The sequence below is a fragment of a genome, unplaced genomic scaffold, assembly GCF_019419815.1.
Source record: "Pyrus x bretschneideri cultivar Hongxiangsu unplaced genomic scaffold, Pyrus_bretschneideri_v1 Contig44, whole genome shotgun sequence".
Lineage (NCBI taxonomy): Eukaryota > Viridiplantae > Streptophyta > Magnoliopsida > Rosales > Rosaceae > Pyrus > Pyrus x bretschneideri.
The window spans coordinates 3,674,218-3,697,398 of NW_025999768.1; the positions used below are offsets into that span (position 1 = coordinate 3,674,218).

The following is a 23,181-nucleotide window of genomic DNA, read 5'->3' on the forward strand; positions in this document are numbered from 1 at the left end:
TCATTCCAAATGCAGATGTAAAAAATATCACATCAAGCACATGATCTCTAGCTCGAGAAATCAAGATCTAAACCCTGTCATGTAAAAAGCCGGAAAAACAGAAGGAATGTATCAAGGATTTTCTACTGCATTCCTAATCACATCATCCAGTTTCGCTATTGAGAAACTAAGCAAAGCATCTCCACTCCAGTTTCAAGTCTCATAAACCTGTAAACAAATTGAAGTTTTCTTATCATAACCAGTTTACTGACTGTTTTGGCTCCGAAAATCCTCAGCTTCTCATATTGACTAAGCTCTGAAATTCTCTACATTCTCTCCATGGCTACCTTCGATCAGAACACCGGGATTGACCACATGCTACCTATTTCATTCTTCCGATTGCCTAGATGTCTTAGGTGTGTAAAGAACATCAAACTTAAGAACCACAGGGAAGTATTACAACTACGTAAGCATTCAAATTAATACAAAATAAAATTGTGCGAAAAGCACATTTCGGCAGGTATAGACACCTTTCTTCTCCAATGTTTCTTATTCAAACATAAATGGACACCAAAAACTGACGACTTCCAAAAGTGGTACCACCCCTCTGCAAGCCTCAAAACCAGTATAGATCTCCGCCTCCCACCGGATAATGAATTGAACAAGAACCCAGGAACCGATCAGGATGATTCCTTCAGTCTTCAGGGGCCAAGTCAAGCTTTATACCCCTGCCAAAATGGATAAACGTTCCATTCACTGCAATTATGGGTATCCTAAGTTTTATGTAAAACTAAACCCATTCCCGCCAAAGTATGAGTCGAAACAAAGCAGAGTATCATAGCAGTATCGTTATAAAACATAAGTGCAGATGTACGTAAATGTATTCAGTAAGCATTTGACATGTGATCCACGAAAATGGAGTCAGAAACCGATACTTATTTTCTTCATACGAATCTTTTACCCGTAAGAAGCAAGCTCTAGGCATTAATCCCACATTACTATTGCTGTACAACAACACATTAAACTGATTTATTCAACCAAAATTGACATGAAAAGTTTTAACCAGTGGTGGTAGGCTTGAAAGTGTAAGGCTGTGGAAGTGACAACGGACCTCTCCTCGAATCCTTATCATCCAAAAGCCTCTTCAGACTCTTGTTCTTGCAGTAGAGCGCATCAAAATGCTTCACCTAAACCATTTCCAAAACCCCTCAAGAGATTAAAACTAAATAAATAACAAAAATCCAATAAATAAAAACAAAAACTTTGAGCTCCATGAAACCCAAAATCCCACATTGTGAAGTAAAATTTGAAACTTTAGAATTGGGGATTTCAGATTTTACCCAAGAAGTACGGCAGTGTTTGACAAACTCCTCCCTCGAAGCTTTGCATTCTGCTGCGTACAACAGGCCCTTCGATGCGATTTCGGTCTGCTTCTTGTCCGATTCTTTCTCCACACACGCATAGAAAGCGTCCCGAGCCTTTCAAGCACATCAAGTTGCAGATTAAACCCCAAATTTCAATCCTTGACATTTACATTTCAGAAGAGAAAGAACGGAGCAGAGAGATTGAGTGCGAAATAGGACCTTATAGCAAGCTTGTCTGGCATTGGAGAGCACGTCTATGTGAACCTCATCTGGGTTTCGTGCGGCGTAAGCTTCCTTGGCCATTGATTCGAAAGCAGAAGAGAGAAAAGCTCTGAATCTTTGATTCGGTTGCTGCGAGTCGGAGAGGACTGCTCCGCAAGATCCGATGGCGCGTATGGGTGAGTGGGCCGCGTTGGGCCGGGTCGGGTGTTAAAGCAGCAGTGGTCGTGGACCGACTTGATTGGACTGTGATTGTATGGGCCTCTAGACCATAGGGCCATAGGTTCATATGTGGACACTGTTCACACTACAAGTGCAAATGGAGTGGATGTATATTAGTCTATACTTTCTTTGAGTACCAACACCACCAATGTGTTGAGTTTATCTTGTTGCTTGGTACATTCTTTGAGTACCAAACCACCAATGTGTTAAAAAATGATGACAACTTCTTTGCAACAGTTACGTACATATCACCTATTTTCATCCTAGTTGTTCGGAAAGTTATCAACTAGGTCTTAGTCTAGTAGTGCTCTTCGTTCCAATATTAGAAAGATGTTCTAGGTTCAAAATCCCATTTCAGATATATTATTTGTGTTTTGATTCTCATAAAATTGATAAGCACATAGTACTAAAATGGATATCTAATTTCTTATATTGATTACATATAAAAAAAACACACCTTAATTTATATAAGGCGAACATTTTATTTGTGACCTCATATTCGATGGTACAAGCTCTTGACAAGTTGAGCTACGAATCCCTTCTATACAAAATAAACTTTAGCTAGAGTAGAGTGGGGAGTAGGTATGTTAATTGAGGAAGAAGATAGACAATGTAGTCAGCTATAAACAGAAGATTAAAAATATAAGCTGCTGTATGAAGTGAGTTGAATGGATAAGGGAGAGTAGTAGACTGGACTAGTACGCAGTGAGTTGAATGGTGCTGCGTGCTCAGTTCTCTTTCTGTCAGCCGCCCACCGCCCACCGCCCACCTACGCTGCCCTCGATTTCCATCCTTTCTGTGTTCCTCCTCGCACTCTCTCTCTCTCTCTCTCTCTCTCTCTCTCTCTCTTCCGCCTACATAGCTACAATCTCATCAGCTTCCAATTTCCAGGTGCACTCTTATTTCTTTCTTTCATTCTTCCAAGAAAATAACCATTGCATTTTATTTATTTATTTGTCCCCTATATATATCTCTATTTTTTTCAAGCAATTGTTTTTTATTTTTTTTTTCATTTTCCCAGGCAGACCCTCCGACATTCCCTTTTCTCCTCTTTGGGACATGACAGAAGAAGGATTACCATACAAAAAGGATATGACAGAAGGATTACGATACAAAAAGAAACAAATTAATGCCCAGATAGTTTGATACATACATACCATAAATATATGTATCACAATAATTAATTAAATAATATATACCATACATACCATGCAAACGAGAGATTTTTCAATATGTCCGAAATACGGGCATATATGCTATATGTCATTATAAAAGTGAAATGATACTTGTATAATGGCGTAACGGCCCATGTTCCAGACACTCTAAAAAAAGGAGCACACCCTTTTAGCCAATTGCTTGGCCATGTCTGCCACACCATCAGAAAGCAGTGACGGATCTAGGATTTTAAACTCGGGGATCCCAATAATAAAGGTTAAAAAATTTATAGACAAAAATAACATTGAAAAGTTAAATATAATACATTTTATTCAAAAATCATTTGCATAACAATATTACAAGCTATAAAATCCTAATTCAAGCGTCCACGACGAGGTTTCATGGTCTGAAAATGTTCCATGATAGCTTCATTACCAATACATGAAAAACATCTTTCTCAATGTAAACAACTAAGCTGTCACTCAACCATTGATCTCCCATTTTGTTGCGAAGTGGACCCTTAATGATATTCATAGCGGAAAATGCCCTTTCCACTGAAGCAGTTGCAACCGGTAAAACCAAAGCCAACTGAACAAGCAAATATACATATGCAAATGTTCGATGCAACCCTTTCTCCACCATTTTCTTAGCAAGCTCATTAATTCCCCGCAATTGAGAAAAATCATTATCAGAACGCACAAAATGAATGTAAATATCAAGTTGATCTTGAAGTGCCGATCTATCTCGATCCGTGAAATCTTTAGGATACATATGAGCAAGGCGAACAAGCTTCTCTTTATCAAAAGCTACAAATGAATCATTCGGATTCAAGCATGCCAAGCAAATAAGCAATTCGGTATTACCTTCAGCGAAGCGATCATCTAATTCTGTAAGTTGGAAATCAATGACCTCGAAAAAGCAATTGGTCTTTCTTGGAGCCTTACGCAATGACTTCCCTTGAATGACATATAAATCATCCATATTAGGCACCTCAATTTCATGTTCAACGCAAAAAGATGATACTTTATCAACCAAAATATCAAAATTTTCATCATTCCTCATGCAACGTAGTTGTTCTTTACATGTCTTGACTAAAGCCATTGCATTCACAATCTCTTGATCTTTTTTTTGCAATGCTTGTGACAAATCGTTTGTAACTCCTAATATGGATTTCATCAAAAAGAGGAGGAACACAAACTCAAAAGATTGTAAATCTTTTAATAACCTTTTTGCTTCACCAACACTATCATTGTAGCAATCTTTAACAATCATGTCAAGCACATCCACCACAGATGAGAACATTGTAATCAAACTAATCAAAGCACCATAATGTGAATTCCACCGTGTATCCCCAGCACGTTTGAGACTAGTTTCTTGATTTAACCCTTGCCCCGTTTCAAGACAATCATTTTCAATAGCTTTCAAGAGATTTTCTTGTTGTTTTTCTCTAAGTGCATCACGACGCTTACATGAGCATCCAACAACATTTACCAAACTATTAGTCAATGTGAAAAAAGCGGCAACATCGGAGTTTTTCTTTGCTATGGCAACAAGAGCTAATTGTAGTTGATGAGCAAAACAATGAACATAAAATGCACAACTTTCTTCATCTAAATTTTTTTTTTAAGGCCATTAAACTCACCTCTCATATTACTCGCACCATCATAACCTTGACCTCGTAAGTTGGAGTAGCTCAAGTCATGTAGTTTCAAGAACTCATCAATGAACTCCTTTAGTTTACTTGAAGTTGTTTCGGTAACATGTTGGAATCCCATGAACCTTTCAATTACTTGACCTTTGTTGTCCACATAACGCAAAATCACCGCCATTTGCTCATTTGTTGAAATATCACGTGATTCATCTACCATTATAGAAAAAAAATTTACTCTCTTTCACTTCTTTCATAATAGCCTTAATAGTTTCGAAGGCACATGAATTGACAATATCTTTTTGAATTGAAGGAGCTATTAGCTTGAGATTTCCCGGAGCATTTTCCAACACAACTTCCTTTATTTTCTCATCATGATCTGCAAGGAATTGCAAGAGCTCTAAATAATTCCCCCTATTATTCGAAGTGTCACTTTCATCACGGCCACGAAAAGGAAGGCCTTGTCGCAACAAGAACTTAGTGCAATCTATTGATGCATTCAAGCAAAGACGATATTTCATACACCCTTCTTCTGATTGTTTGATCACAACTGCTTCAATATGTGTCTTTTGGTTCATTAGATAACTAGCCGCTTCTCTAGCTTTATTGTGGAAACTACCAATATGACTAACATGTTTGTCAAAACATTCTCTTGCATTCTTCCATTTCTTAAAGCCTACCCCAGTGAAGGCATCGCTTCCTAATTGTGAAAAGTTGATTTTAAAGAGATAGCAATGAAGACAAAATGCCGCATCTTTAGATATACTATACTCCAACCAATCATATTCTTCAAACCACGAAACAACAAATCGTCGCTTTTTCTTTGCATGCAAAGTGTATGGGAACTCATACTTTGTAGGCCTACAAGGTCCCATTTGCAAATATGCTCTGCGGACCTCATCTTGAATATTAGAAGGATAGTCCTTCATTCGAATTCTTTTTCCCGGGTCTCTCTCAAGATTATTAAAATCAATGTCACACTCATTTTGTCTTGAGCTTGAACTACCCGAACAAGTAGATGGTGCTATTGGCTTTGGCTTGAAAAATCTTTCCATATTTCTTATTTCTAAACTACACATTTAACCAAAAACACAAAACATATACCAATCAACCAATAAACAAAAATTCCATCTAAATTTCAATTATAAAATGAGTATACAAACATAAAACACATCAACAATCATATCAATAATAGACTAAAAATCTCCACCAATATCTAATATAATTTAATTGAGATTAGATTAGAATACCAAAAAACTTACTTGAATTTGGAACCAAATAGTGGTGGCTTGGAGAATTGAAACAAGTGGAGGTATAATATTGGAGTAATGTAATTATAATATGGGATTGGGTGGGATTAGAAATTTAGGGTTTTGGGTGAATATAAGAAAGATGGGGGGATTAGGGGGAAAAGCAGTGGAAGGAACGGGGAAAGGAGAAGTGAAAGGGACGACAGGAAAGATGGCCCATGTGGGGCTAGACTTTCAAAAAAAATATGTAATCATGTTGCAAACGGTGGACCAATTGCAAATGTTGATTTCATTGGTTTAATAAAAAAAAAAAAAAAAAAAATAGGCCAAAACACTGCGTTTTGGACCAATTTTTTTAATGCCCTGTTTTTTTTCTTCTCCCCTGTTTTCTTCTTCTCCGTTGCAACCTGCAACCTGCTGCTGCAGCAACACAGACAGTCTGCACAGCAGCACAGGCCTCGTGTTCGAGTACGAGGGGTCCTTCGGAAAATTTCTAGCAACATTTTAGGATGGTTGAGGGGTCCTGGGACCTCCCAGGACCCTCTGTAGATCCGTCCCTGTCAGAAAGCATTATTTTCTTCAAAACCTAGACAATAATTAACGGGGTAATGCTAGAGAAACAAAATTTGAAAACTAAATTTTGAAGACTAAAGGACATGGAAGTTGATGATTGATTTATTACTTAAGCGCTGATAAACGTGCTCATTACAATTAGTGACACATCATTTAGTTTGCAAATTTAGTTTATAAACTTAGTCTCCTTAACATTAACCTAATTAATTTATTTCGAGTAATGATAGGGAGACTAAATCTAGAGATTTAATTTGCAAATTAAATGATGTGTCCCCAATAGAAATAAGCACGTTTACCAATGTTTAAGTAATAAACCAATCGTCAATTTTCATTTTCTTTAGTTTTCAAAACTTTGTCTTCAAATTTAATCACCCTAACATTACCCAATTTCTTTCATATTCGTAACGATTTGAACTTGCTGATTGGATTTTCTTTTGTTTGGGTGCATTGATGATGACAGCCAAATTTTCCGGTTTCAACTCAAATCCGGGTTTTGTTGTGAAATTTGGAGGTGGAAAGAGGAAACGTAAGCCCTTGTGGGTCACAGCGCAGTGCCAAATATGGACAGAAATTTATAAACTTTTTCTGGTGCCATCAATTACCTTTTACAACTGCCAGATTTTCCTGGATTCTGATTTACTGCCCTTTTTTGGGTAAGATTTTTTCTGTGTTTCCAAGGTGAATGAATGTATTAAACAGCTAGGGTTTGTGTTAGCTTTATCTAGGCTGGCCCAAATAGAGTTTTTGATGTTCTTCTATATATGTTGTTGGTTTTTGTTTTGTTTCTCTGAGAGGAACTTGTTTTAGCTTCAGGAGGAGCAACAGTTTTGCTGCTTCCATTTATTTGCAGCGGGTTACTCGTCGAGGTAACAGTCGTTATCTACTTAAAAGATTTCACTTCATGTAGTTTTATTTAATTGTTTCTTTCACTAATGGTTTTCATTTGCGAAACTGCCCTGGTAATTACTAGTTGATGATAAAGAACTTGAATTTTATTTATGAGAAATTGATTTTGATAATGAATTTGAGTCATTGAAGAAGATTTCGTAAATTGTTTACGTGCTAATAAGCGACGCATGTTATGAGATTCTCTCTCTTTTATTTTTTTGAATTGTTATGAAGGTGCAGTACTTACAGATACTTTTCGAATCCTTAACGTAAATTTTTTACGTGTTAATAAGCGACGCTTGCCAAAGATTCTATCTTTTTTTTTTTTTTTTTTTTTTTTTTCTGGACTTGGATTTTATTTACGAGAAATTGATTTGATACTAAATTTGAGTCGTTGAAGAAGATTTCATAAATTGTTTACGTGTTAATAAATGACGTGTGCTATGAGATTTTTTTTCTTCTTTTGGTGTGAAAGTAGTAACTATAGATAATTTTCGAGTCCTTGATGTAAATTGGTGTTAACAAGTGATGAGTGCCACGAGAATTCTCCTTTTTTGGGTTGACTTGTTAAGAAGGAACAATTACTATAGCTTTTTACTATTATGTACTTCTTCCTAATCAAAACTAGTTTTCATAATTTAAGTTTTTGTGTCACTGTTTTTCTTTTTTTAAAGTAAGCTATTTAATATGAAATTTTCAAGATGCGATTGTCTGTTTTGGATGCTCAATCAATATATGATCTTTTTCAATCCAAAAGAAAAAAGAGAAAGGCTTTAATTTTTTCAAATTTTTTTTATCTGTTTACTCTTCTACCAATACTTTTATACAGTCCATTCAATTCTGGAGTCTTATCTTATCACAAAGACCCTCAATGTGAGCTAATTAGTGAACATAAAATTGTGCTAATTAATTATTAACATTAATAATTCGTTCATACATTTTTTGCCTTCTGTTTTAAAATTTCCTATTAGTTATTACTGCAGAAGCGTTATGGAAGAGGACATGTCAAGCACGGTCTCAAACAAAGGAGTGAAATGTAAGACTGGAGAAGTTTGCGGTCAAAGCCTTGCGACGAATGACTCAGCAGATGGTGCTAGTAGGCGTGTATCGAAAAGGTTCAAGGGAGTTGTTGAGCAGCCAAATGGGCATTGGGGTGCCCAGATATATGCCAATCACGAAAGGGTTTGGCTTGGCACGTTCAGCTCTGAGAACGAAGCAGCTATGGCTTATGATAGCGCTGCAATCAAGCTTCGTGGTTGTGATTGCCATCGCAACTTTCCATGGACCAAATTCACCTTTGAAGAACCACACTTTCAAAATCAGTACTCTAAAGAAGCTGTGTTGAGAATGATCAAGGATGGTTCCTACCAGGCCGAGTTCTTAGAATATCGAAAGAGTCGCGCTGCAAGGGAGAGTTTGAGGAGTGATATCCAATTTGGCAGCTTGGCTAGGGTGCATAACAACGGAAATGGAAAGATGTTGAACCGACTTCTTTTCCAAAAAGAGCTGACACCAAGTGATGTTGGTAAGCTGAATAGATTTGTGATACCGGTTAGCAATGCCAAACGGTGCTTTCCCAGCATGTCTGAAGCCACAAGTCAGAAGGTCGAGAGTTGCTCCAGCCAGCTAGTGTTTTATGATAATATGATGAGGTCGTGGACTTTCCGGTACTGTTATTGGAAGAGCAGCAGGAGTTTTGTGTTCACCAAGGGTTGGAGTCGGTTCGTAAAGACGCACCATTTGAAGGCAAAAGACATTCTTACATTCTTCCAATGCCAGTACAAGCAACTGGGGGACAATGGCAACAAGGAGCCTCAAACATTTTACATGGTTAAAGTTAACTGGGATGGCGTCGAAAGCGAAGATGTTAGCTGCTTGGTTGAGAATGATGCTAAAAATTACCAGTATGATAACTGTAAACTTGAACCTGTGAGCCAAAATATGAATGAAGCTGAAGGAATCCTTGCTGATGAAAAGAAACGTTTCAGGCTTTTCGGCGTGGAGATCTGCAACGAGGTGGCCCATTAGCCTCGCAGGTGTTATGGTTCACCCTCCAATGCCTCAGAATTTGTTGTTTGAGTTTTTGCAGGGAATATGATTAATTACGTTCTGATTACTAAACATACATCCGTCCTTTTGAACTTACAGGATGTTAGACTGAAATGGATTAATGTACTCTTAATGGTTTTTAGGTGATAAGTTTTGTGATATTTTGTGCATGCTTGCATATAATTCGCAGATATATATTGCTGTTAGAAGTGTAATTAATTGCCGCTCAGGTCAAACCCTTAGATTGTAAGAATCTCTATAGTACTCTTTGTTGATTCCATACTGAATCAGGTTTTCTTATCTTAGGAATAAGTATGGTCACTATCTTAAAAAAGTCAACGGACTTATTGGGTCAAGATGATGGTGACACAACTGATTTGTATATTTTTATTTAATGTATTTTTGTAAATAATGAAATTTTAGCTTATGATTGATTTTGTTTGCGTTTTTTGTTATTGATTTTCTGAATAATTAGTTACGCCCACGAAATTTTGGAAAACATATTTCTAAAACCCAATCTACTTGCAATGTGAATGAAGTACACCATGCACAAAGATACTTCACCTAAAATAAAACAAACCATTCCAAAAACACAAATTTTAAGAGTGGGGCTAATTAAGGATAAATTTTACACCCATTAGATTTAAAGTTATTTTCAAAATAAGTTATGAAGTTTCAAAATAGTAATTACAAAAAACATTCTGATAATATCACGTTCTGTAAAAAAACATACATATATCAAGTCACGTGTCATTATTTATTAAAAATCCATATTCATATTTTCAATAAAAAAATTTAACCACTCACATCAGCATCGTGCCGCATGTCCTTATAAGATATTTTTGTTCTTATAAAATATTTTTGAGCACGATCGGTTTCCGGGAATGCAATGCAACGAGCGGAACTAAGCAGTTAGTATGTACTATCAAATACCCCTTATTTATTTCCCCGTTTCTGTTCCTAATATATTTTCATTAGGGTTAGGATTCCTAATCCTTGTAAGATTAGGATTATTACTTATTCTATTCCTATTGGTAGGAGGTTAAGGAATATAGATAGTGCGTTGAGTGGCTATAAAATTACATGTCATTCCTGTGATTCAATTGTGGCTAGCCTTGCTTGTATTTCTCTCCCACTTCAGTTCAATTCTTCTTTCTTTCATCTGATTAGATTCATGCCGGTCGCCATGAGAGGTCTAGGCCCTGATCATACTATTATAGCTAGGAAAAGACCCCGCAGCAGTACAATAACCCAGTCATCTCCAGCAGCAGCACCACCTCCACCGGCCTCGGCCTCTGATGATCATATTCATCACCCTAAAAGACAAAAAATATTCTCAACACCAACAGCAACCAGGCCATCATCAAGAAATATTGATGATCTTCCAGAGTCTTTATTAGTTGAAATCCTTTGTAGACTTCCTTGTTTTAAGTCCGTTTCGCAATGCAAGCTGGTTTCCAAGCGTTGGTGCACTCTCCTGTCAGATCCTCATTTTATCCGCCTTTTCCTATGCGTTCAAAGGAATCGTAAGAAAAAGCCAATAGGTACTGCCATAAGCATAAAAGGGGAGGAATTCCTTAATAGAGTTTCGCCATCCTCTAGGCCCCTAGCTCAGTTGTTCAGAAGGCTTGTGAGTATCCACGGTTTGAAACAAGAGCCAATTGTGGTAGGTGCCTACAACGACTTAGTTTTGTGCTGTGCAAGTGAGTACAGTCAGCGCGATTACTACATCTGCAATCCACACACAGTCCAGTGGGTTCCTCTTCCTCCCCCACCTCAAGTCTACGAGTATGTAACCGTGGGGTTCACCTGCGATCTTCCCTACTATAACTATAGGAAAGATGATCAGCAAGGGGACATCATCCAGCTTAATGCGGAATATAAGTACAGGGTTGTTAGATTAATTGATCCTAGTGTTGATGATGATAATGATGATGATGTAGTTTCCTGCGAAATCAAAGCGCAGATCTTCTTTTCGGAGACCGGTGAATGGAGGGAGTTCGTTTTGTCATCCCCATCCGCCTTCGCAGTAGGAGACCTGTGTAGAGAGAGCATTGGCGTTGCTTCCAACAGAATGATGTATTGGCTGGGCGGTGGAGGAGAGGTTCTTATTGGGTTTGATCCGTTCATGATCGACAACAGTGATAATACTAGTTTATCTAGAACTCATTATAAATGCTTTTTCAGTGAGTGTGGCGAGTGGGATTCCGGTTTAATGGATTGCCTAGTTACGCTTGATGAGCGCCCGCGGATGTGCGTGTACTAATCTCCTACTCGCACTCTGTCTATTTGGGAGGTGAATGAAGCAAAGGAAGGTGATCAGACGGTCATGATCCACGGGGGAGCAGGCAGTTTGTGTGTGAAACCTTATAAGAGCGTATACTTGGGGGATGAAGAAATGGTTGTGATTAGTCCAAATATAAATCATATTAGAGCGGTGGTTTTCGACCAGAATAACGAGGACTTGGTGTATCTGGTTATAGATAATACCAGAGACTGGAACAAGCAAGACGTTATCAGGTGCAATACTCGTACAAGAGAGATGTCAAAGGTGTCTACAAATCGGACAATATGTTGTTTGCACCTCTTTCCATTTGTGCATCCGTGGTGGCCGACACCAGTCCATCAACTACCACAACGTGGCGAGCCCAGGCCAAACCTCTCAACCTGATTTGGTAAAATAAAGAGATGAATGTTTGTATCATGTTTTTAGTAATTAAAATAAAGAGATGAATGTTTGTGTCATGTTTGTATCCAGGACTGATGAATAAAAGGGCGGGATATCTTCTGTGTCTAGCTTTGCTCACGGTCACTTTGAACTTACAGGATGTTAGACTGAAATGGGTTAATGTACTCTTAATGGTTTTTAGCTGACAAGTTTTGTGATATTTTGTGCATGCTTGCATATAATTCGGAGATATTGCTCTTAGAAGTGTAATTAATTGCCGCTCAGGTCAGACCGAGTCTCTATAGTAATCTTTGTTGATTCCATGCTGAATTAGGTTTTCTTATCTTGAGGAACAAGTATGGTCTCTATCTTGGCAAAGTGCAAAACAATCGAAAGGGCAAAACCCTAGAGGCTTGGATAAAGATGGAATTTTCAGAACCAGTTGAGAATTTTGAGACGATGGGTCTGATGAGCGAGTTTGGTGTTTGTGAAGAAATGGTGGTTTCGTCGAGCGGTGGGAGCAATGGGGATGTTGCTGCAGGAGGAGGAGGAGCTCATGAAACATGGCAACAATTGAGGAGTCTAAGACAAGGGCATGTGGATATTACCAAACAAAAGGAAATAATTCTAGACGCTAGGGATGTTACGTACCATATCTCGGGTTCTTGCTCTAGTTTTTTTAATGTCATTATTTTTTTATCATTTGCTGTAAACAGCTAGATATCTTTTATTAGTTTTTGTTTTTGTGATCAATAACTATTTTACTTAATTTACTTTGTTGTTGGCAAATGACTTTTTTATTACAGTGTTGGAAAGCATTCAAGTTCATGTACTTTGGTGCAGGTTCGATCTCCATCGATTTCCCTTTCACCTAACAATTAACTTCTAACCTAGCTACTAATGCTATTGCTCAACTTAAAAAAAAAAAAAAATTACTTTGTAGTTCTTACAAACATAAAGAGAAAACAAATAAAAAGTTTGTTGTTCGCCGACTACTCGTGTCTTTTGTCATTGTTGTTGTGGTTGGTGTGGTAACGACTTGTGTGTAAAAATGTTCAGATAAGTAATCCTTGAAAGTATGATCAGTGTAAATTTTGATAAAAAAAATTATAAGAACTAACAAATAAAAAATGGTTCTGATGTATGAAAATGGACATAAGATTGGTCGAATTGAAATAAATGACAAAAATATAGTGTACGAGTGTATGACCATATGTCTCTATGGCACACCTTCCACACCTAAGAGCAAGTCCCCCCATTTTAGGTGGGCAAGGGCAAGTGATGGAGGACAAGATTTGAGTGAATTTCTACAAGGAAAAGTAAAGGAAAAAATGAGTATTTAAAGTTGGTATTAAATTGTAGACCTTTTGATTTTTGTCCGATTAATATGATTTATTTTTGTTTTAATTTCCTAAGTCTTTTTAGTTGTCCAAAGAGGTTGTAAATGGCTTATTTAAGCCATGATTATTATCCTTTGTTTTTAATCCTTCAGCAAATTAATCAACATTAATCTTTAGAATTTCTATCAAACTGGTGGATTCCAGTAACTTTGGTTCTATGAGGAGTTATGCTAGTAACTCTTACTAGCTTTGTGCCGCGTCAGCAAGGGCCAATGAAATTTCTCTTACTGTTCACCCATTTAAGAAGAGGAAGGGGCAAGAGTAAAAGCGCGATTATTAATGAAAAATATATATTTTTCATGTTTTATATCTTGTAGGTGTGTACTTAGTAAGTTTGTTCTTTGAAAATAAAACTCTATATTTAACTTTGATAATTTCATTTTAAATACAAAGTGAAGAATAACATTACAAACAAGCATAATCTAAACTACACATTAATAAAATTCTCTTTATCAATAAAAAAAAATAATGAAAAAACTATTTAATCTTTTATCACAACAAATCAAAATTAAAATCAAAATTCCTAGATAATATCATGTGTTAAAAAAAAAAAAAAATTTGAAGTCAAATTAAAAGATGATTCAACGTTGTAAATTTATTAAGCGTGTTAAGCGTGTTGACAAAACAATTGTAAATTTTTATAATTTTTTTGGATTTTTTTGGATTTAATCCAGGACGCACAATTAAAGAATTAAATTTTTTTTTAAATTTTAATATTATTGCACCGGCGCCCCCCTTTTTTCTCTCTTCCCTCTTCCCGGTCGTCTTGGTCTGCAACACAGCAGAGCTCTGACTGAAATGTCACCATGAACCTGCACCGAAGCTACAGCCTTTATCACCCAACTAAAGATTTGGCACCATCATCTTCATTTTTTCATGCTGCTTCATCATCATGATATGAATTTGCCCCAAATATGCTATTTTTCTCCCTTAATTTTTGGTTTCTTTGATTTTCCTTTAAAAAAAATCTATGTTCCGTTAAGCCGTGCAGATTGCCGGTTCCCAGGTCGAGTTGGCCAGGTCTTTCTATGGCCTGCAGGGCGTTCGCGACGGAAGTAGAGTCGCCAGTTCTTGAGCACCAGGAGAAAGGTGCGCACAATAAAGGCACGAGGACATGGTTGGGCCGCACCCCGAGCGGCGATGGTTGTCGTGGGGAGCTGTGAGGAATCGGAGGGGGAGGAAGGTTGGGGAAGCTATAACGATGGTGTAAAGATGTCAGATGGGTGAGGCTGGGGCGGAGATCGGGGACTCCGGGACGAGAATCTTGGTCAGTTTTCTTATTAACTTTCCTTTTTGTTTTTATTTAATTTATTTTCTGAAAGACGGTTGGGTGGTAAATAAGGGTTACGTGTCATGTGGCCTTTTGTGGGGTACATCAACTGCCTGGGGTACCGGGTACTCAGACAAAATTCTCCCTAACTCATCCCCAATTTTCAAAAATTTCAAGAGAGATTTTCCCACGCTGCAACCCTAAAAGGCATCATTCAACATTGTCGCATAATCGCTGCAATCTCTTCCCTCTGAATTCGCGGTAAGAACAATTCCACTTCTAAAAAATACGCTGGTATCTAGCATATTTAATTTACTCAGCGAACAGTGATATATTCAATGAACAGTAATTGACCAAATGCATGTCCATCCTTACAAAATGTGTTGGCATTTATTCCATTTAATATATTATTTATTTAATTTTTTTTGTAAAATAATAAATAAAAAAATTTGTTTTATTTTGGGATAAGATTTTTAACTAATCTTGTTATGGCATGTGTCATTATCCGAAGGTACTATTTTATGGATAGATGTCCGATAAGATTTTCAACCAATCTTGATGTGGCATGTGTCACTATCAATTTACAATAATTTAGTCAAGATTTCGATCAGATTTTCAACCAATGTTGTTACGTTACGTGTCATTATTTGAATGTACTATTTTACGGATAGATTTCTGATAAGATTTTCAATCAATCTCAATGCGCCACGTATCACTATATGTTTACAATAATTTACCCAAGATTTCAATCAAATTTTCAACCAATCATGTAGTGCCACGTGACATTGTCCAGAACCTTATCTTTTGTTTTTTTGTCTATATAAACCCTACATCCATCCTCATTCATAGACCAAACTGAATCCTTCTTTTTTAGCTCAGATTCCTTCTTCATCATTTATAAATTTTGAGTTATTACAATGTTTTCTTCAAAGAGATTGGCTTGAATTGGATGCCAGCCTATTGGGCTGGGCTGGAGCAAAAAATTTGGAAGGCTGGCCTATTTTGTGTGCTTTGAGCCGGCCTACCCCAATGGGGTGGAGCTGCTCTAAACGTTTGCGTTTGTACTAATTTTTTTATGTGAGACTCCTTTTTCTTTTCAAATTTTTTAAGAATTTTCTATGATTTTATTTGTATATGGGTATTCATAAATCACAACTGAATAATTTTAGATGAGTGATTCGCCACAGTCCTCTTCGGAGTCAGAATTTGCCCGGTTTCTTGAGACTTGAGAGAGACCTGGATGGTTCTTCGGAGCCAAGAGATGATACTAAAAGGTACTTGTTCTTCCTTCTTTCATTGTCATTTTGTTGCTATCTTGTGTGTTTGTGTCGGTAGATTATTAAGAAAGGTGTTAAAGGGTTTTAATATACAACTCATCAATTACCCTGCTTGCAGTACAAAGAAGGTACAGGATCTTGGAAAGACTTTGGAAACTCGTTGGTCACTGTTTGTAGAAAAAAAAAAGCAGGTAACTATTTTGGCTCGGTTAGTTTTAGTAAAATACTTCTTTCCGCCACTATGTTGTGTTTGGCTTTACCATGCTAATTAATATGTGCAGAAGTATCCTCGAAGTGTACTCATCCCGGTTCCTTTGAAGATATGTGTATTGTGTGTGGGCTTCCCGTAAATGGCAAGTTGTTTGGGTACAAAGATGAGTTACTTTATACTATTAGTTTATGTGACTTGTATTTCATGATTTGTTGATACCTTACTTAATCGTTTCATGCATCCATTTTCTAGTAATATAAGTAATGACTTCCTAATCTATTGCAGGGATTAATGCTTAAAAATGAGGAAATTGAGAGGGTAAACAAATAAGGCATTAAGAAATTGTTGCACTGTAATAAGCTTTACTTGATCGTGGATCTAGATCACACACTGCTTTATTCCACCGATCTGAATCAGATGACAGCTGGAGAGGACTACTTGCAGAGCCAAACTGATGTTGTGCAAGGTTTGTAATGTTTTCCCTTCTATGTATTTATGCTTTTGTAAGATATCTAGTGTTTCAGTTGTAGTGTATACATTTTTCTTAGTGAGTTGTTGTTTGTCCTCTCCAGTTATACATGGTTAAAGTATGTAGTATAGAAGAGTATTGCCTGCCTTACGGATCAATATGTTGTCCTGTTGGAATTTTGCAGATTAGAGGGAGGCTCTCTACTTTTAACAGTTGCAAAGTTGTTGCATTAGTTTCAGTAGCATGTTTCTGACATAAAACTAGGTTGACTAGATTTAGTTGATGTAATTCTTTGAATGTCTTTATCACGTGTTCATGCCTGTGCATGCTGTAATGTTTTTGCCCAATTACTTACATCATCTAACTTTGCTTATGATACTTGTAGGTGTATTCAAAGTGGACGTTATGAATATGATGACCAAGTTAAGGCCCTTTGTGAAGACATTCTTGAAGGACGCCAATGAAATGTATGAGATGTAATTGTATACAACTGGTGAACGAGCCTTTGCGCTAGAAATGGCGAAACTGCCTGATCCGAGGAAAGAGTACTCTGGGATAGAGTGATATCACATAATGATGGTACTGAAGAACACGGTCTGGGTGTTGGACAAGATAGTGCAGTCCTGATCCTCAACGATACAGGAAATGTAAGTACTTTTTTACCCGTTGATTATTGTTTAACAGAGAAATCTTTTGAATCTGTGTTTGAAGGTTTATGTGTTGTAGGGATGAACAAAGCACTCGGCAAATTTACTGTTGGTTGAAAAGTACCAGCCTAGATTTGGGAGCGATGAAACCGAATCTGAGGGTGCTCTCGCAACGATTCTCTAAGCACTCAAGCAAATTCACAGAATCTTCTTTCACGTTAAGTGTATTTTCGTGTCTCAAACGTTAAAAGATTTTGAGTTTTTTTGTTTGATTTTCTGTTCTTGTGTTCTAATATATATATATATATATCCTTGTAGGTTATCAAGGCGGAGGCGTTGAAGGCCAAACCAGGATTGTTTTCAAAGACTTCTTCGCTTCAGATGCTTACCGTGCGTGGAAGCTGACAGAAAATTTGGGAGCATGCTACGCTGTACGGAAAGGAGTAACAGGTATTCTGATGAAGATATTTATCCTACTGACAAGATCATCCATGCACGAAGACATCTGAAGAGTTATCTCTTGGAAAGGAGATAACTCTTCGTTTATTGTTCATGACTATATCTAGTTACACCGCCTTCTGTTTAAGTTGTATGGATAGATGAAAACTACTTGGCTGAAGTCGTTTCATTACTACGTAAGTTCTCAATTAAGCAGCTTTTTAATTCTTTACAAAAAAAAGTTTCTTAAATATATTATTCGTCCATCAGGGGTTTTAGGCATCGACAAGGTCTATTTCATAGGGAGCGACTATAGTTGATTTCAGAGATTGATCTAGTGGTCAACCAGGGAAGAAGAGGGATAAGGCTTAGAGATCGGGTTATTTCAGTTTCAGTATTTGATTGACATATATAGGTTGTTTCAGTTTCGAGTATAAAACTCTTGTTTTGTAATCAGTTTGAGAGGAAGAAGGCTTAGCATCCCTCCCAAACTGATTATAAACAACAATTTTATACTAGAAACTGAAACAACCTACATACTTCAATCAAATACTGAAACTGAAACAACTTGATCTCTAAGCCTTCTCCTTATTTTTCCCTGGCTGACCATTGGACCACATCTTTGAAATCAACTCCGGTCGCTCCCTATGAAATAGACCTTGTCGGTGCCTAAAAATATTCTTCTGCTCCTCGGTAAAACCCCTGATGGATGAATAATATATTTAAGAAACTTTTTTTTGTAAAGAATTAAAAAGCTGCTTAATTGAGAACTTACGTAGTCATGGAACGACTTCAGCCAAACAGTTTTCATCTATCCGTACAACTTAAACAGAAGGTGGTGAAACTGGATATAGTCATGAACAATAAACGAACAGTTATCTCCTCCCCAGGAGATAACTCTTCGGATGTCTTCGTCCACGAATGATCTTGTCAATAGTCTGAATATCTTCATTTGAATACCTGTTACTCCTTAGCATAGCACGGGATCAGATGCTCCGCTAGTCTCTCAATGTCCACGTAATCTGAATATCAATCACTACTTAGTTACAAGTCTGCCATCATTTTGAATGCAGATTTCAATTCCAAGTGTTAATTTTGCTTTTGTTTTGGGTTACCCTTGAGATGAATTATTTTCATTACAAACTTTTCTTCATATTTGAGTTAGCTTCTCTCTAATACCCATAAAAAGGAAAAATTCTTTAGTTAAAATTAAAATCAATTCGATTATTTATAATTCCTTATTTTTTGTCATATTTATTTTTATTGTTATGCACTGAAATTTTTATATACCATTTATGCATTTACTTTTAGAATTATTAGTTGTTGATAACTCCAAAATTTACAATTAAATTAGATTTTAAATTTAAAACTATAGAAACTAAACAACAAAAGCATAACCCCTCCATTGGTGGTTGGTTTATTGTTAAGAGTTCTATTTTCTTTTTAAATAATTTTTTTACAAAACATATTTAAACTACATATTAAAAAAACTTGTCAATCACAAGAGGGGGAAAAAAAAGATAATTTAGTCTTCTCAGGTGCTATTTCTCTACTGTCTTGTCTCAGCTTATTACTAAAATGTTTCATTTCCCCCGTTGCAGGTCATAATATATAGGCATTCTTGCGCTATTCGAAGTCAGCGATTTCCTGATCTGGTGCTCTCAGTCGTTTGTAGATGCAGAAAACCAAGGTTTTTGGCTTTTATTTTTCACGTGCTACTTCTCTACTGTCTTGTCTCTGCTTATTACTAAAATGTTTCATTTCCCCCGTTGCAGGTTGTAATATATAGGCACTCTTGCTTTTGCGTTGTGATGCTATTTATGAACACACCGGTGTCAACATCAGCGATTTCCTGATCTAGTGCTACTCTCTTTGTCAGGTAGAAATGTTCTCGATCTCTCATTCGTTTGTAGAAGCAGAAAGTCATGGTTTTTGGCATTTATCTTTTCCGGTTTTATTTATCTACTCTCTTGTCTCTGCTTATTGCTAAAATGCTTCATTTCCCCCGTTGCAGGCTGTAATACATAGGGACTTTTGCTTTTTCCTTTTGATGCTATTTATGAACACACCAGTGATCTAGTGCTACTCTCTGTCAGGTTAAAATAATATGCATCTCTCAGCCATTTATAGATGCAGAAAACTTTGGTTTTTGGTCCTTATCTTTTCCAGTGCTAGTTCTCTACTGTCTGGTTTCTGCTTATTACTAAAATGTTTCATTTCACCCCGTTGCAGGTTGTAATATATAAGGACTTGTTTTTTTTTCCTTTTGATACTTTTATGAACACGCAAGTGTCAAAATCAGCGGTTTCCTGATTCTAGTGCTACCCTCGCTGTCAAGTAAAAATAAAATCAGTCTCTCAGTCTTTTGTAGATGCAAATATCCAAGGTTTTTGGATTTTATATTTCCGGTGCTATTTCTCTTGTGTCTTGTCTCTGCTTATCAGTAACATACTAACATGTTTCATTTTCGTTGCAGGTTGTAATGTATAGAGGCTCTTGCTTTTGCCTTCTCATGCTATTTATGCACCAGTGTCAAAATCAGCGTTTTCCAGATCTAGTGTTGCCCTCTTTGTGAGGTAAAAAGAAACTCCATCTCTCATTCATTTGTTGATGCAGAAAACCGAGGTTTTTGGTTTTTATCTGTTCTGGTGCCATTTCTCTTGTGTCTTGTCTATGCTTAACATGTTTGATTACCCCTGATGCTGTTGAAATAAGTAAGAGGCTCTCTTTTTTGCCTTTGATACTATTTATGAGCACTTCAGTGTCAAAGTCAGTGGTATGCTGATCCTGTACTACCACTTTGTTAGCTAAAATCCTCCTCCTTCCTATCCCTTTGGTATGCTGTGATTCGGAGTAAACATGGGACGGTTAATGGGTGGGACACCAGGATTGTTACTAGGGGTTCCACATGGAATCCTTGGAAAGACAACATTTCTTCCAATTACCCTTCTTTTTTGAGCTGTTGTGAGTTTGTCCTGGGCAATGGTGAACGTATTAGATTATGGGAGGACGACTGGCTGGGAGATAGTATCTTGAAAACACTCCTCGTTTCCCTTGCTGTTTAATATTTCCAGTTATGGTAACAAAGTGATTTCTAGCTTTGTTCTCTCTCCTAATGGCAAGCAAAATTGTGATTATCTCAAAGATTGCAAGTCTTGGTTGAAATGAACTTGCAGTACTATGGGGTGTGTTTTTTCTTTTAGTGTTGACGGTGTTCGGTTTCTTGTTTTCATATTCAGTGGTTGACTGATCTAATATTGGCTGGGTTTGTTAGGTGACATCCTACATAGCTACAGTCTCATCAGCTTCCATTTCCAGGTGCACTTTTATTTCTTTCTTTCATTCTTCCAAGAAAATAAGCATTGCATTTTATTTATTTATTTGTCCCCTATATATATCTCTATTTTTTTCAAGCAGTTGTTTTTTTTTTTTTTTTTTTTTTTTTACATTTTCCCAGGCAGACCCTCCGACATTCCCTTTTCTCCTCTTTTGGGACATGACAGAAGAAGGATTACCATACAAAAAGGGGATGACAGAAGGATTACGATACAAAAAGAAACAAATTAATGCCCAGATAGTTTGATGCATACATACCATAAATATGTGTATCATAATAATTAATTAAATAATATATACTACATATCATGCAAACGAGAGATTTTTCAATGTGTTCGAAATATGGGCATATATGCTACATGTCATTATAAAAGTGAAGGGATACTTATATAATGGCGTAACGGCCCGTGTTCCAGACATACTAAAAAATGGAGCACACCCTTTTAGCCGATTGCTTGGCCATGTCTGCCACACCATGAGAAAGTATTATTTTCTTCAAAACCTAGACAATAATTAACGGGGTAATGCTAGGGAGATAAAATTTGAAAACTAAAGGACCTGGAAGTTGGTAATTGATTTATTACTTAAACGTTGATAAATGTGCTCATTAGAATTAGTGATACATCATTTAGTTTGTAAATTTAGTTTATAAACTTAGTCTACTTAACATTACCCTAATTAATTTATTTCGAGTAATGATAGGGAGACTAAATCTAGAGACTAAATTTGCAAATTAAATGATGTGTCACCAATAGAAATAAGCACGTTTACCGACGTCTAAGTAATAAACCAATCGTCAATTTTCGTGTTCTTTGGTTTTCAAAACTTCGTCTCCAAATTTAATCTTTCTAATATTACTCAATTTCTTTCATATTCGTAATGATATGAACTTGCTGATTGGATTTTCTTTTGTTTGTACTCATTGATGATGACAGCCAAATTTTCCGGTTTCAACTCAAATCCGGGTTTTGTTGTGAAATCTGGAGGTGGAAAGAGGAAACGTAAGCCCTTGTGGGTCACAGCGCAGTGCCAAATATGGACAGAAATTTATAAACTTTTTCTGGTGCCATTAATTACCTTTTACAACTGCCAGATTTTCCTGGATTCTGATTTACTGCCCTTTTTTGGGTAAGATTTTTTCTTTGTTTCCAATGTGAATGAATGTATTAAATAGCTAGGGTTTGTGTTAGCTTTATCTAGGCTGGCCCAAATAGAGTTTTTGATGTTCTTCTATATATATTGGTTTTTGTTTTGTTTCTTTGAGAGGAACTTGTTTTAGCTTCAGGAGGAGCAACAGATTTGCTGCTTCCATTTATTTGCAGCGGGTTACTCGTCGAGGTAACAGTCGTTATCTACTTAAAAGATTTCACTTCATGTAGTTTTATTTAATTGTTTCTTTCACTAATGGTTTTCATTTGCGAAACTGCCCCAGCAATTACTAGTTGATGTTGAAGAACTTGAATTTTATTTACGAGAAATTCATTTTGATAATGAATTTGAATCATTAAAGAAGATTTCGTAAATTGTTTACGTCTTAATAAGTGACGCATATTATGAGATTCTCTCTTTTTTATTTTTTTGAATTGTTATGAAGGTGCAGTACCTACATATACTTTTCGAATGCTTACCGTAAATTGTTTATGTGTTAATAAGCGATGTGTGCCCCGAGATTCTATCTTTTTTTTTTCTGGACTTGAATTTTATTTATGAGAAATTGATTTGATACTAAATTTGAGTCGTTGAAGAAGATTTCGTAAATTGTTTACGTGTTAATAAATGACACGTGCTATGAGAAATTTTTTTTCTTTAAAAAAAAAAATGGTACGAACGAGTAGTAACTATAAATACTTTTCAAGTTCTTGGTGTAAATTGGTGTTAATACGTGACAGATACCGTGACAATTCTCTTTTTTTCGGTTGACTTGTTATGAAGGAACAATTACTATAGCTTTTTACTAATTTGTACTTCTTCCTAATCAAAACTAGTTTACATAACTTAAGTTTTTGTGTCACTGTTTTTCTTTTTTTAAAGTAAGCTATTCAACAAATAAAATTAATGTATGAATCTTATGCACCTATGAATCAATACAATTCAATTCAGATCATAAAAACAAATAAA

The 23,181-nt window shown here is 36.4% G+C and overlaps 2 protein-coding genes, 1 long non-coding RNA gene and 1 pseudogene across 9 annotated transcripts; 2 read left to right on the forward strand and 2 right to left on the reverse strand.

The window, feature by feature from the left end:
- Positions 1-210: 210 nt before the first annotated feature.
- Positions 211-1,724, reverse strand: LOC103955972 (cytochrome c oxidase subunit 6B-like protein new16). Of its 2 annotated transcripts, none has more exons than XM_009367890.3 (4): positions 1,563-1,724; positions 1,320-1,457; positions 1,091-1,166; positions 211-707 (listed from the first exon to the last, which is right to left on the reverse strand). In XM_009367890.3, exons 1-4 carry the CDS (start codon positions 1,644-1,646, stop codon positions 700-702), a joined length of 306 nt encoding a protein of 101 aa, XP_009366165.1. In that variant the 5' UTR covers positions 1,647-1,724; the 3' UTR covers positions 211-699. The 2 variants fall into 2 exon arrangements, with proteins under 2 accessions (XP_009366165.1, XP_009366164.2); XM_009367889.2 differs by having other exon boundaries at positions 1,043-1,166.
- A 1,571-nt stretch (positions 1,725-3,295) lies between these two features.
- On the reverse strand, positions 3,296-4,807 carry LOC103956067 (zinc finger MYM-type protein 1-like). Its single transcript, XM_048566973.1, has 3 exons — positions 4,582-4,807; positions 3,427-4,480; positions 3,296-3,365 (listed from the first exon to the last, which is right to left on the reverse strand). Exons 1-3 carry the CDS (start codon positions 4,805-4,807, stop codon positions 3,296-3,298), a joined length of 1,350 nt encoding a protein of 449 aa, XP_048422930.1.
- A 2,053-nt stretch (positions 4,808-6,860) lies between these two features.
- Positions 6,861-9,326, forward strand: LOC103955974 (annotated as a pseudogene).
- Positions 9,327-13,670: 4,344 nt separating this feature from the next.
- LOC103956068 lies at positions 13,671-22,731 on the forward strand. Of its 6 annotated transcripts, XR_007251823.1 has the most exons (17): positions 13,671-14,682; positions 14,863-14,946; positions 15,855-15,959; positions 16,081-16,153; positions 16,244-16,328; positions 16,459-16,639; positions 17,028-17,289; positions 17,369-17,506; positions 17,608-18,744; positions 19,329-19,417; positions 19,503-19,606; positions 19,742-19,823; positions 19,960-20,113; positions 20,204-20,303; positions 21,002-21,045; positions 21,185-22,191; positions 22,343-22,731. It is a non-coding gene; the product is annotated as an uncharacterized LOC103956068 (long non-coding RNA). The 6 variants fall into 6 exon arrangements; XR_007251824.1 differs by having other exon boundaries at positions 13,836-14,682; positions 20,967-21,045; positions 21,185-22,731; XR_007251825.1 differs by having other exon boundaries at positions 13,836-14,682; positions 19,960-20,064; positions 21,185-22,731.
- The last annotated feature ends 450 nt before the right edge of the window (positions 22,732-23,181 follow it).

Excerpts from the sequence above, each read along its gene's own strand:
- LOC103955972 (XM_009367889.2), bottom strand. The coding sequence starts at position 1,646 with ATGGCCAAGGAAGCTTACGCCGCACGAAACCCAGATGAGGTTCACATA. Across the intron at positions 1,458-1,562 it reads CCAGACAAGCTTGCTATAAG|GCTCGGGACGCTTTCTATGC; the intron begins GTCCTATTTCGC and ends TGTGCTTGAAAG. Across the intron at positions 1,167-1,319 it reads AACACTGCCGTACTTCTTGG|GTGAAGCATTTTGATGCGCT; the intron begins GTAAAATCTGAA and ends GAAATGGTTTAG.
- LOC103956067 (XM_048566973.1), bottom strand. The coding sequence starts at position 4,807 with ATGGTAGATGAATCACGTGATATTTCAACAAATGAGCAAATGGCGGTG. Across the intron at positions 4,481-4,581 it reads TGGTGCGAGTAATATGAGAG|CAAAGAAAAACTCCGATGTT; the intron begins GTGAGTTTAATG and ends TTGTTGCCATAG. Across the intron at positions 3,366-3,426 it reads AACAAAATGGGAGATCAATG|CTATCATGGAACATTTTCAG; the intron begins GTTGAGTGACAG and ends TTGGTAATGAAG.